The sequence below is a fragment of the Terrapene carolina genome, unplaced genomic scaffold (genome assembly GCF_002925995.2).
Source record: "Terrapene carolina triunguis isolate 2854851 unplaced genomic scaffold, T_m_triunguis-2.0 Scaffold344, whole genome shotgun sequence".
In the NCBI taxonomy this organism is placed as follows: Eukaryota; Metazoa; Chordata; order Testudines; family Emydidae; genus Terrapene; species Terrapene triunguis.
This window is the reverse complement of record NW_020664695.1, coordinates 23,043-36,045: the sequence shown is the minus strand read 5'-3', so window position 1 is coordinate 36,045 and position 13,003 is coordinate 23,043. Positions and strand designations below refer to the sequence as shown.

At 48.7% G+C, this 13,003-nt stretch overlaps 1 protein-coding gene across 1 annotated transcript; it reads left to right on the top strand.

Annotated features, from left to right (window-relative positions):
- The first annotated feature begins 116 nt into the window (after positions 1 to 116).
- LOC112110117 (zinc finger protein RFP-like) lies at positions 117 to 12,345 on the top strand. The gene is made up of 7 exons (XM_029912877.1): positions 117 to 522; positions 4,047 to 4,144; positions 6,388 to 6,618; positions 8,162 to 8,184; positions 9,051 to 9,166; positions 9,956 to 10,006; positions 11,275 to 12,345. The coding sequence occupies exons 1-7, from the start codon at positions 117 to 119 to the stop codon at positions 11,796 to 11,798; spliced, it is 1,449 nt and encodes a 482-aa protein (XP_029768737.1). The 3' UTR covers positions 11,799 to 12,345.
- The last annotated feature ends 658 nt before the right edge of the window (positions 12,346 to 13,003 follow it).

Genomic DNA, 13,003 nt, shown 5'->3' with positions numbered 1-13,003 from the left:
AAAAAAAAAAAAAAAAAAAAAAAAAAAAAAAAAAAAAAGCAAAGCAGCAAGAAAAGTCCCCAAACAAGCCAGGTTAAGCCACGTCTTAGATCCCGGTACACTGTCTGCAGGGAGCCATGGCTGCTGCGAATCCTCTGAAAAGCCTCCGAGATGAAACAACTTGCTCCATCTGTCTGAGTTTTTATAAAGATCCTGTGTTTTTAGATTGCGGGCACAGTTTCTGCCGAGCCTGCATCACCCAGTGCTGGGAGGGATCAGATATAGCTGTCTCCTGCCCTCAGTGCAGAGAGACCTTTCCCCAGAGGACCCTGAGGCCGAACAGACAACTGGGGAATGTGGTAGAAATAGCCAAGCAGCTGAGTGTCCCAGCAGCAGCAGGAGAAGGTTGGTGCAAGGTGCACCAGGAGCCTTTCAAACTCTTCTGTAACCAGGACCAAATGCTCATCTGTGTGATCTGCAGAGAGTCCCAGGCTCACCGTGCTCACTTGGTGGTCCCCACAGAAGAGGCTGCCCAGGCCTACAAGATAGGACTTTGCTGTGCAGGGTAATTACTTTGGTTTGGACATGTTTACAGCTTTTATTACAATAGTTCCTAAAGGCACCGAGATCATGGCCCCTGTTGTGCTAGGCTCTGTACAAACACACAGAGAGACATCCCTGCTCCAAAGAGCTGAGAGTCTAAACCAGTGGTCCCCAATTTTTTCCCCTCAGGCTCTCCCTTACCCTGGCTATGCCCCCCACCCCACCCCCAGCTGTGGTTGGGAGCTGGGAGTGGGGCCACAGTCAGAGACTGGGGCCACAGCTGTGGGGGTGTCTCAGGGTTGGAGGTGGGGCTGGGGCTGGGCCGGGAGTCAGGGGCTCAAACTGGGGTTGGGAACAGAGCCAGGGTCAAAGCTGGGGCCGGGAGTGGAGCTGGGGTAGGGGCTGGGGGCCATAGCTGATCTGGGTGGCACTTCCTCCCTGCCCCTTGTGGGGGCTGGCCTTGGCCCTGCCATGGTCCCGCAAATGTTCTTCCATGCTCCACAGTTTGGGGACCACTGATCAACAGTCAAGGTGGACAAACTGTCGGAGAGGGAACGGCGGTACAGGCAGACAAAGGCTGGGGATTCCCAAAGGTACTTAAGGTGTCTATACCTCACATAAGTGGATACATCTCAAGTTTAGGCACCTAAATGCCAGTTTTAGGCTCCTCTGCAATCCACAGAATTCCTGCCGAGCCCTGTAGGAGCCCAAACTCACTCAGTGCCTGTGTATTCAGGGTACTACTTCTCTCAGTGCCTTTGTTTCTGTCTCTGGGCATGTGCACAGCCACCTCCATAGGCCACACCCAGAGCAATCCATGAGCTGGGGGAAACCAGGCATTCTGCTTCTCTTATCTGTGGGGCCTGATCTGGTGGGCAATTCGAAGGAGTGGGTGGGAAACAGACAGAGGCACAGAAGGGGCAGTGACTTAACCAAGCTCACAAAGCAGCTCAGTAGGAGAACCAGGAATTAAACCCTGGCCTCCCCACGCCCATCCTAGTACCCTAGCCACTAGACCACGCTGCCTCTCATCGCTCCTGTCATGCAGTTCTCTACCATCACATTACAAACATCTCAGCACAGCTGCAGACTGGAGTTTCAACAGAGCTGGTGCTGGGCGTAGCGCCCCAGATTGAGCATTTCACATCTGATGGCCGCTGCTTCCAGGCGAGCAGCAGGAAAATAACACATGGTCAGCAGTGTTCTCAAGGGGTTTGTTCTCGGCTACTTTGGGATGCATAAGGTGCTCTGAAAGATTTCTGTTAAAGAAACAAAAGTTAATCTGCTTAACTTTTTCCTCAAGGAAAAACCAGGATGATGAATTCCTGTTTTCCCGGGTTTGCTGAAGGATGGTCACTTTGCTGCTCCTGAAGCAGAAATAATGGGCAACGGGTATGACAGGCCAGGGGAGGCACAGCCCTGCGTGGCCCCAACCCCCCCTCCACCTCTAGACTTCCTCCTGCTTCCTGCCGGCGCTCTGCAGCTCTTCCCCCGTGGCTGGTCTGGGGGGCCTCGGGCAGAAGGGGCTGGACTGGGGGCTAGCCTCCCTGAACCAGTGGCTCGCGTCCTGCCCACACAAACTTTGGAGTTTGGCAACATTCTAGGGCCCATGAAGGCCAAGTGGATGGAACCTTAAAAAGCTGGTTGGCAGAGCAATCGACTCTGGACAGAATCTGCTGTGCTCTGTGCTACTCTAGCTTTAAGGATAAAGTGGACTGTATTAGTGTCACAATAAGATTAAAGGAAGAAAATGGTTGATTCCCAGGACCATGTTGAGTCCCAGTACTGGAGCACCTCAAGAAGTGAGAACAAGCCCTTTTCCCCCATGCCAAACAATCGAGGACAATATTTATGCGCTTTGTGAGCGAGTTGGATTTTTAACCAGGAGTCTTTCTCCCAAGTGATCATTAGGCGCCGGAGTTTAATGTACTTTTTTTTTTAAAGTGTGTTAAACGTTCTTACCAAAACTCCTTCCCTTTAAGTTGCTCAGCTTTAACTCTTTGATGTCCAGCTCTCTTCATATAGTTTTCTCTGTCATTGCCTGGGAGCAGGGCGCCCTACCCTACACTGCAGCAAAATGGATGCGACTTCAACCCTTTGCCCTGCAGCACTTGGAGGATTTGCTGGAGGCAAAGGGCTGTTCTAGACAGAGTCCCTAAGTCACTATATCAGGCCTGGTGCCCCCAAGGCCTCTCTGTTCCCTGGCAGCATGACACATACAGTACAGCATAGAAGGAAAGCAAGCAGGGCTGAGACTGGGGCCTGAGATGCCCAGCTGCCATGAAATGAATGGGAGCCGTGCTTTTAAATCCACTCTGTGGCTCTGCAACATCTCACCCCCGGTGAATTACAGAAGAAGATCCTCGAAGCACATTTTCAAAAGCTCCAATTGACTTTAGAGCCAAAGTCCCATTTGCAAAGGAGATTTAGGCCCGAATCCCCAAATGCACTTGGGTGTTGTGCTGCTCAGCATTGCAATGCCTAATTTTTAGGCACCTAGAAAATCACTAAGGACATAAGAACGGCTGCACTGGGTCAGACCAATGGTCCATGTAGCCCAGTATCGTATCTTCCTACAATGGCCAATGCCAGGTGCCCCAGAGGGAATGAACAGAACACGGCAATTTATGAAAGGATTCATCCCCTGTTGCCCAGTCCCAGCATCTGGCAATCAGACAAGCCCTTACGGTTGCCGGCCTGTAATTGCCAGGATTTCCTCTGGAGCCTTTTTAAAAAACTGGCTTTCCACCAGCTATCCTCCAATCATCGGGTACAGTTTGGAACAAAAAATCCTGAATTAGGCATTTGGGGGCAGAGAGGCATCCACAAAAGCCAGCCTGCTAGGTGGGGAGACATCTAAACTAGCCCTTGGGAGATGCTGATGAGAAGGGTATGTCCTAAGCCCCACCCCCCTCAGAGTTTGGTGTAGGAATGCGCCTGTCTCTGGGATCCACACCTGGGAACCCCTCTCCTGGAGTCGGGTGGCTTAGGTACCTAAGCTGTTACATGCACGATGGAGTTCTGCGCATATGTCACTCCGCACAACATAGTCGGGGAAGAGGTTGTAGACTTTTTTCATGACCATTAGCCTGGGGGTAAGGCACTCCGAAGAAGTGGGTTGTAGCCCATGAAAGCTTATGCTCTAATAAATTTGTTAGTCTCTAAGGTGCCACAAGTGCTCCTGTTCTTTTTGCGGATACAGACTAACACGGCAGCTACTCTGAAATCTTGTATGTGGGAGACTCCAGTTCAAGTTCTCCCTCTGCCTGATGAGATGAGGAGATTTGAACAGGAATCTCCCACCTCTCGAGAGGCAATTGTGACATTGCCATGAGCACTGTCTTGGGGCAACTTGAGAGGGAGATAGAAAGTCAATGGTAGTTGAGAACCCAACTCCAGGAGTCTTCTTTGAAAATCCCAGCTTCAGATAATGAAATCAGCACTGCAATGTATATAAATTGCACTGAGGACAGACTCCTCAGCAGGCTGAACCTCCCCCCCCCCAACCTTGTTTATCTTGCCTCAGGAACAAATTCACGCCCAATTGAACACACTGAAGAAAGAGAGAGAAGAACTTCTGGAGTGGAAACAGGATGCAGAGACACAAAGCCAGGAATATCTGGTAGGTTCCCCTGGGACAGGGATAGCTCAGTGGTTTGAGCATTGGCCTGCTAAACCCAGGGTTGTGAGATCAATCCTTGAGGGGGCCATTTAGGGATCTGGTGGGGATTGGTCCTGCTTTGAGCACTAGATGACCTCCTGAGGTCCCTTCCAGCCCTGTTATTCTATGATTGTGATGGTCCAGCAGTTACATCAGTCAGGGTTTATATTTCTCTCTGTGGGGACAGTGTCAGCTATGGCTACATCTACACGGCACGCTGCTGGGGCCGACCTGTAGGGTATGTGTAGCTACACAGCACAGTAAGAAACAGGCTGTGTCCATGCTGTGGTGTGTAGCTATGTGCGTGAATAAAAAACTCCAGCAGGGGGAGGCAGCAGAGCTGCCGGAGCCTTTCCCCACTTCTGGAGTCTTTTCCTGTGGTGGGGAAAGGCTCCAGCGGTGAGGAAAGTCTCTGGCACTGGGGAAGCAGCGGGACACTGCAGTGTAGATGGAGGAGGCACTGCTTGGGGGTGTAGAGCCATGTCCGTAGGGTTTATACCCATAGGGTTCAGGCATATCGTGACTCTACTTGCTTAAGCCGTGCCTCACCATCTACACTGCTATTTATGCCCATGTTAGCAGGGGCATATAGTGTACGTCCTCTACATTTGTGTAGTACAGATGTACCTCAAACACTTTTTAATGTCTTTATACTGGTGTAAACTCCTGACATGCAACCTTTTAAACCTTAATTTAATTTGACCCTAGTGTGGTGTCTAGGATTCACCTTGTCCAGTTAAACTGAGATAAACGGTGCTAACTAGGAGCAAGGTTGAAGTTAATTCAGGGTTAGCTATAATGTATTGGATAACTCCCAGATAACCTGAAGTGTTGACATACCCTTACAGGGTGTGATCATGTTTGTCTGTGTATATCATCCCTCTGGTCTGATTCCTCCACTGGCTTCCATTTCAACTCTAAGTACTGATCTTATTCCCCCCACATCCAGCTACAAACAGTGATTTCAGAGGAGATTTTCAAAGGCACATATGGTGATTAGGTGCCTAATTCACATTGACTGTCAGTAGAACTTAAGCACCTAGTGGCTGTTTTGTATCTCAGAAATCCTCACCCTGAATCTCCACCTATTACCACCAGACACGACTGGTTTCCTCTGGGACAATGTAATTAACAAAATGTCAGATGAAACATGCAAAAGCTGGAGAAGAAGCATTTTGCATGGTGTGTTTTGTAACTGGTGTTTTATGTGGATACCCAGCAGAACTCTTTCCTTCTTCAGTCTTCTCCACAACTCTCTGCCAATGTATTTCTGACCTCCCCCTTCCAACCTTTCTGCTATTGGAAGAATCTAGGTGATCAACAGACTATACTAACGTACTCAGACTTGAAAACTCCTCATTTTAGAGATATTGGGTGACATTTTCAAAAGTGCCTAAGTGATTCGGAGCCTAAGGTTTACAATTTTGCAAGTGGCTAAGGGCCAGATTGTCAAAGGTTTTTAGGGGCTAAAAATGCAGGGAGACGTGTCCTATTTTCAAAAGTCACTTTCAAAGAAACGTAGGCTCCTTAGCATTAAAATTGACCTTTTGAAAATGTGAATTGGACGCTTAAGTCACCAAGGCACTTCGGAACATGTCAGTCTCTCAGCTGGCCTGAATGAATATCAGGCATGTTCTCCTGAAATCTCGACCATGTGTTCGTAGTATGTTGATATGAAAAGAGGGCTCTAAGAACTGTTCCTATCAGGGAAATGGGAAGAGTCTGGGATGTCCAACTTTCTCATTTGTGAAAACCGGACGCTGAGCACCGGAATCTGCCCTGTGCCCTGCTCCACCATTTTCTCTCGAGGCCCCACCCCCCACTCCTCTTTCCCTCTCCCACTGTCACTTGCTGCTCTCTCCACCTCCCTCCCCCTGCCAGCTGAGCGGGGCTATAAGGGTGGGGGAGGTGACTGGGGCAGAGTGGGGGAGGGAGAGCTACGCTCCAGGGGTGGCTGGGTGATAGGAGCAGGATGGGGGAGATGCCTGTACTTTTCTCCCCCCTGGAACCATCCCTGAGTGCTCCTCCAGGCTCCAGCAGCAGCTGCTGCTCTTCTCGCCCTCTGGTGGTGGAAGCCAGTTACTGTGAGTAACCAGACTTCTACTGCCAGGTTCCCTTTTCAACTGGACTTTCCAGTTGAAATCTGGACATCTGGCAACTCTAGTCCCTGACCTGTCCTTTTCATGTTTGTCTCTTCATTACAGGGAAAGATAGAAGCTGAGAGGCAGAAGATTGTGTCTGAATTTGAGCAACTGCGGCAATTCCTGGAGGAACAAGAGCGACTCCTGCTCGCCCAGCTGGAAGAGTTGGACAAGGAAATTGTGAAGATACAGGATGAAAATGTCACCAAACTGTCTGAGGAGATTTCCCGTCTCAGTGACTTGATCAGTGAGCTAGAAGAGAAGTGTCAGCAGCCAACAAGCCAATTCCTGCAGGTGAGACAGTTAGAGACACCCAGATCCCTGCCCAGGGAAGGGAGAGATTCTGATTGATTAACTTTGGCGTTTACTAAATTCTTGGAGAGCTCCCACTCCACAATGGAGACTGTCAGCGTGTCCTTTAGCAAAGCGAGGAAAAGCAAAATTTGACATTTCTAATATTTCCAATGTGGAAAGAGTTTTGCTGTTTTAAAGGCGGATATCTCAGGCCTTTTTGATACATCCTATGTAAGCCCCTTCATTTTCAGTTTAAACTGATTTTTACCAAAAAATTCCTGGGTTTTACATAAAGTATTATTCGGGGTTTTTTTTCTGATTTTCAACTTACTTTTGTATCATTCAAATATATAAAAAATAACTTGTTTTATTAGGAAAATACAATACGTTGCATGAGATAGATGGATTATGATAATACATTTAATTTGTGTGTATATGCAAAGCTGCCTGTTTGAAGTAAGGCTACATAGTAGTCTAGAAGATGCACACAATATACAAACAGGCACACACGGAAGTGCTGAAGTGCGTGTGCATCTGAATGTACTGATGAATCTCACGCCCACCACGTACTGTTGGAGGACAATGGGTTAAACATTTGACACACTAAGGTGGGAAGAAAATGGAAAATCTGTATCAGAATACGTTTCAGAACACAAGGCAGTATTCGAAAGGTTTAAAGAAACAAAAACCAGGAGAAAAGGATGAAGTTGAGTGTATGCGCCGCAAATGGTGCGGCCCAATTATTAAATGTAAATATTTATAGACCAATAGTTCTAAGTCTACAACAGTCAACTGTTTATTCAAATGAAAAGTTTTATTTGGAGACAGATTGTTTTCTTAAACTCAGAGGTGCCATTGTGTTTTGAGTTCTGTTTTAGTTCTGCAGCAAACATTGCTGAACGGAATTCAAAGCGTTAATCTACTGAAGACTTCCCCCCCCGCCCACGTCTTTCCATCCACCAAAATAAACTCCAGATATTTACCCAGAAAAATTAATCGTTTTTTGCACTGATTTTCACCTGTTTTTGTTATTGTGGGAATAAACCCTGCTAAATTCCTGGGAAAAATTAAATAAAATAAAAACAGAAAACAAAGGGCCCTAATGATCTGGACGCAATAAAAGGCACAAGTCCAGTTTCTAGGAAGTGGGAGATTAGGAAAGCAAAGTTCTTTGCAGAGCCTATTAAGAAACGGGAATGAATCCAGCTTCCAGAATTGCTGACCAGAATGCATACATGGAGAAAGGCAAACGCTCTGGACATAGCAGTTGCATGTGGAAGTCAAGGATTTGTGTGTCTGATGAGTCTGTTTGGGCTAGTGCCATTGGCACAAGCAAAACAGAATTTAGAAGGAGAAACCCCACAACCATGGTGAGTGCTTAGGGGCCCCTTTCCATCGAAGTCTGTGAATGGACTTTTGAAGTTGCTAACTACAGAGAACTGCATCTAGAGCTCGACTAGGGATGGCAAAGTGAGTCCTCTCCAGAACAGGAGCAATCGCCAGCTTGTGGCACATGGGACTGATCTCTCTCTCTCTTTTCTAGGATATCAAAAGCACCTGGAGCAGGTACGTGACTCCTTCCCACTCCCCCTCACGCGTCATGATGCTGGAAGGGGATTGTCCCCCTGGGGTCAGATTTTTGCAGGGCATTTAGACACCTAAGACGTAGCTAGGCACTTGGTGGGGTTTTCCAAAGCAGCTAAGTGCGTTAGGCACCTCCCATTGCGGTAAGTGGCAATTGGGAGCTTAGCTTGGTTGGTGCTTTGCAAAATCTCAGGGAGGCACCTTTAAAAATTGGGCCTTAAGTGACTTGCCCAAGTACACGCAGGGAGGTTGTGGCAAAGCAGGGAGTGGAACACAGGTTTCCAGAGTCCTGCAGCAACCCCTTAACCACTGGAGCATCCTTTCCGACGGGATTAGGCCCCTCTGTCTGAGGGGGCAGCTTGTGGACCCCTTACTCTCGTTAACTCCCATTTGAGGATCTAGGCATTTAAATACTCCTGTGAGGAGGGCAGTTTGACTCACCAGTGGGAGTTAGAGGCTCACAACGAGCCCACGAGAGAGCAGCCTCTGGGTACGTCTATACTTACCTCCGGGTCCGGCGGTAAGCAATCAATCTTCTGGGTTCGATTTATCACGTCTTCTCTAGACGCAATAAATCGATCCCAGATCGATCCCGGAAGTGCTCGCCGTCGACACCGGTACTCCTGCTCCGCGAGAGGAGTACGCGGAGTCGACGGGGGAGCCTGCCTGCCGCGTCTGGACCCACCGTAAGTTCGAACTAAGGTACTTTGACTTCAGCTACGTTAGTCACGTAGCTGAAGTTGCGTATCTTAGTTCGAAGTGGGGGGTTAGTGTGGACCAGGCCTCTGGTAGCTCATTCTCCCAAAAGACAGAAAAGATTTAGAGAATGTTTTTGACTTTCCCTCTAGGTGTGAGAAGGTGAAGTTTGAGAAACCAGTGAACGTGCCACAGGATCTGAGAGAGAGACTCTGTGTCTCTTCCCAAAGAATTGTTTGTCTACAAGAGGCTCTGAAGAAATTCAAAGGTAATTTAACAGTTGGTTCATGCTACGGTGTTGGTACAGTGAGATATGCCTCTGACTGTAGAAGGAGATGGACTCTGGCCTATTAGTTCTCAAATTGTCACAGCTGCAGCTGGTGGAACTCACCTGGGATGTGGGAGATCCCCCCAGTTGAAATCCCCTGTCCCCCCAGAGGGAGAAGAAGGGATTCCAACAGGAGTCTGATGTGGGTCTTTCTCTGTCTCCCCTATTGAATCTAATCCACTGCGTATAGATAATTGAGCAGGGGGACAGGATTCTGGGTCTCCCACCTCCCAGATGGATGCTCTAGCCACTTGGCTACAGAGACATTCTCATGAGTTCTCTCTCTCTCTCTCGCTCTGGCCCAATGAATATTGATTATCCCCAGTGGAACATCTCCCACAGGAGAGCATGAGGGCACCCATGCAAAGGGAGGCACCTACGGTGCTACCCAGCCTCAGTCGCCGAACACCCTGAGAGGGCCGGGGCCTAGCACAACCCCTCACTGTGGTACTTCCCACTGGCTGGCGTAAGCAGGGAGTCACCTAGCATGCTGGCTTTTGTGAATCCCATTCCGAGGCGCATCTCTCTCCCCGTTCACGGTACAGGGAGCCTGATTCAGGCTTTGTGAATCACAGTGACTGTCCAGGTGCCTAAAGATCGGGGGTTGAGATGCAGAGTGTCCTCTCGCCTAAGTTTCTTTGCGACTCCATCCAGCCCTAAGTTTTCCTGAGGCTATTTTCCTATCAGAAAGGGGGAAATCACCTCTCCTCTGATCTTTTCTTTCTCTAGAGACCCTGCCCTATCAGCTGAGCTTTCTGATCTCGAAGGCAGAGAAAGAGAGTAAGTTTCCATGAGGATATTTTCCTACGACAATTATTAATTAAAATCTCAGGATTAATTTTTTAGAAGAAGCTTCTGAATTGAAACGAGAGAGGTGTTCACCAATACAGAGTCATGGACTCCAAGGCTAGAAGGGATCATATATCATAACAACATAAGAGTGGCCATACAGGGTCAGACCAAAGGTCCATCTAGCCCAGTATCCTGTCTTCCGACAGTGGTCAATGCCAGGCGCCCCAGACAGGGCCGGCTCCAGGGACCGTCCGCCGAATTGCCGCCGAATACCTGGACGTGCCGCCCCTCTCCGGAGCTGCCGCCCCAAGCACCTGCTTGACAAGCTGGTGCCTGGAGCTGGCCCTGGCCCCAGAGGGAATGAACAGATAATCAAGTGATCCATTCCTATTAGCCAGTATGGGCAGGGATGGTGTCCCTAGCCTCTGTTTGCCAGAAGCTGGGAATGGGGGACAGGGGCTGGATCAATGGATGACCACCTGTTCTGTTCATTTCCTCTGGGGCACCTGGCATTGGCCACTGTCGGAAGACAGGATACTAATAGCCATTGATGGATAAATTCATGGAGGATAGGTCCATCAGTTCAAGAAGCATTGTCTCTCCTTGGGGGTCAGACATGCTCCCTGGGGTACAAGAGTTTCATTCAAGCACCATGCTTGCAACTGTGTCATGTTTCCCCCTCCTTTTCCCATGAGCACTGCTGGAGGCTGGGGAAGGGATTCTCGTCTGCTCCCATAGCTATTTATCTATGTCCTTGTACTGTCGCCCAGCAATAGCATCTGAATGCCCGGCATCTTTTATGCCCATTTGACAAAAAGGGAAGCTGGAGCATGGAAAGAATAAGGGATGTGCCCGAGGTGACACAGCATGTCAGTAGCAGAGCGGGGAATAGAGCCCAGGAGTCCTGGCTTCTAACCTCTAGACCATGTTCCCTTCTCCAAATCACTGTCCTGCATTGGATGGACTTTACACATCCAACTGGTGCAGACGTTTAGTGCCACCGAGAAGTCTAATTCCCATTGTGCCAGAGAGCCTGGTGTGACTCCAGCAATGCAGCCCACTCCATTCTCCAGCCCCGGAGCACCCACAGAGTCAGGGCGTAGGCTGGCTGGAAAGCACCCCTGAACTCAGGCGAGGTGGTGTTGTATCTGGACAGGAAGGGCATCAGGGTTAGCAGACGTGTAAGAGCCTGGGCTAGCGCTGCAGTGTGGACAGACCTTAACACTCTCGTCCTGTCTCTCTTTCTCCTCTTGCAGTGCAGGCCACTCCGGATCCAGACCTGGCAAATCCTTGTTCCCTTCTGTCCAGAGAAGAGAGCGTGATCTACAAACATACGGAAATTTTGGAGCACAGGTTTCACCCTGCTGCCTGTGTGCTGGGCTATAAGGGCTTCACCTCAGGGAGATGTTATTGGGAAGTGGAGGTGGGGAACAAACATCTTTGGGTTTTGGGCATTGCCAAAGAGTCTGTGATACAAAAGGGAACGAGAAGCCGTACTCCAGAAAAGGGGATCTGGGCTTTGCAGAGTACAGGGAATGAGTACTTGGCCCTCACCTCCCCTAAGACTGCTCTGGACCTACCTCGTAGCCCCAGTAACATTGGGGTTTATCTGGATTATGAAGGGGAGAAAGTTACATTTTATGACATTACATCTTCTGGCAGAGAGACAATCTTTACTTTCACATCCTCTTTCACTGGGAAGATCATCCCCTTCTTTGGGAGCCGGCGTGTCGAATATCCGAATCTAGGCAGTAGTGATCCCTGGAATGCATACCATTAAGACCTGCGGCAGAGGAATCACTCAATATGAGATAGCTAAGGTAGAGCAAAGAGATGGGAAATATATAAATTACAGCTGTCATACATTGCCATTCTAATCACAGACTTGCCAGCCCCAAGCATTCAAAAACTGTGGGTCAGGCCCCCAAAATCAGGAGATTGACTTAAAAAATCTTGAGCTATTTTTGTCTGCCTTCTGCTTTCTAGATGTACTTTGCTTCCCGTTTTCAAGCTTTTCTATGCAAATGTGAAGGCTAGAAACTATCTGTAATATAACCTGAGCTTCCCTTGCAATCTAGCCCTTCCAACAGCTGGGATTTAAAGAAAAACACCAAGTGCTGCGAGACTCGCAATAGAATGATGAGGGAGAACAAGACTGACTTGCTCAGCATTATGCTGGTGAATGGAGTTTCTTAACCCTCTTACATGCCTGTCGCTGTAGCTCTGTGATCCTCCAGACACACACGAACTGGCCAACCAGCAGACACTCAGGAGCCACTCCCAGGGTCTCCGCAGAGCTTGGCTGTCCTAGGGCAGCTGCACTGCTGTAGCACTTAAGTGAAGACACTGCTATGCTGACGGGAGAGCTTCTCCCATCAGTGTAGTTAATCCACCTCTTTAAGAGGCGGTAGCTGTCTACACCAGGAGTTCAGTCGGTACGACTGCGTTTACTGAGGGGTGTGGATTTTTCACACCTCTGAGTGATATGTTACACCAAAGTAAGTTTACAGTGTGGACCTGGCCTAAGTTCTGACTCAATTAGGGTCATCCATCAAAGTCCTCTGCTCTTTACTTATGAATGTAAGAAGCACAGTGATGTTCCACACACCCACCCCTCAATTCCCTAGCTCAATGCTCCTATTTTGCTCTGTTTGGTTATTTGGATACTGTCGATTCAGCTGAGTAAATTCACAGAATAAAGTTTATTTCTATCTTCTGGCCTTTGACTTTGTCCCAAGGGTATTAGATCTGTACGGCTCTGCCCTGAAACGTTAGACAGACCCACGAGCAAATGCCTTGAGGGGGCTTGAAGAAAAGCCGCTGGGTAACTCTAAGCAAAAGCTCTAAAGGCGAAGCTCGAGGAATGAGTAAATAAAATCAAAGCATCAAGTGATGCTTTCCCTAGTAACACTATCCTCCTCCTGAAAGAAATCTGTTGGCAACCTCCAGCTGTCAGGGAAGAGAGAGAAATTTGCAATAAGGCAG

Excerpts from the sequence above, each read along its gene's own strand:
- LOC112110117 (XM_029912877.1), top strand. The coding sequence starts at position 117 with ATGGCTGCTGCGAATCCTCTGAAAAGCCTCCGAGATGAAACAACTTGC. Across the intron at positions 4,145-6,387 it reads CACAAAGCCAGGAATATCTG|GGAAAGATAGAAGCTGAGAG; the intron begins GTAGGTTCCCCT and ends TCTTCATTACAG. Across the intron at positions 8,185-9,050 it reads ATCAAAAGCACCTGGAGCAG|GTGTGAGAAGGTGAAGTTTG; the intron begins GTACGTGACTCC and ends CTTTCCCTCTAG.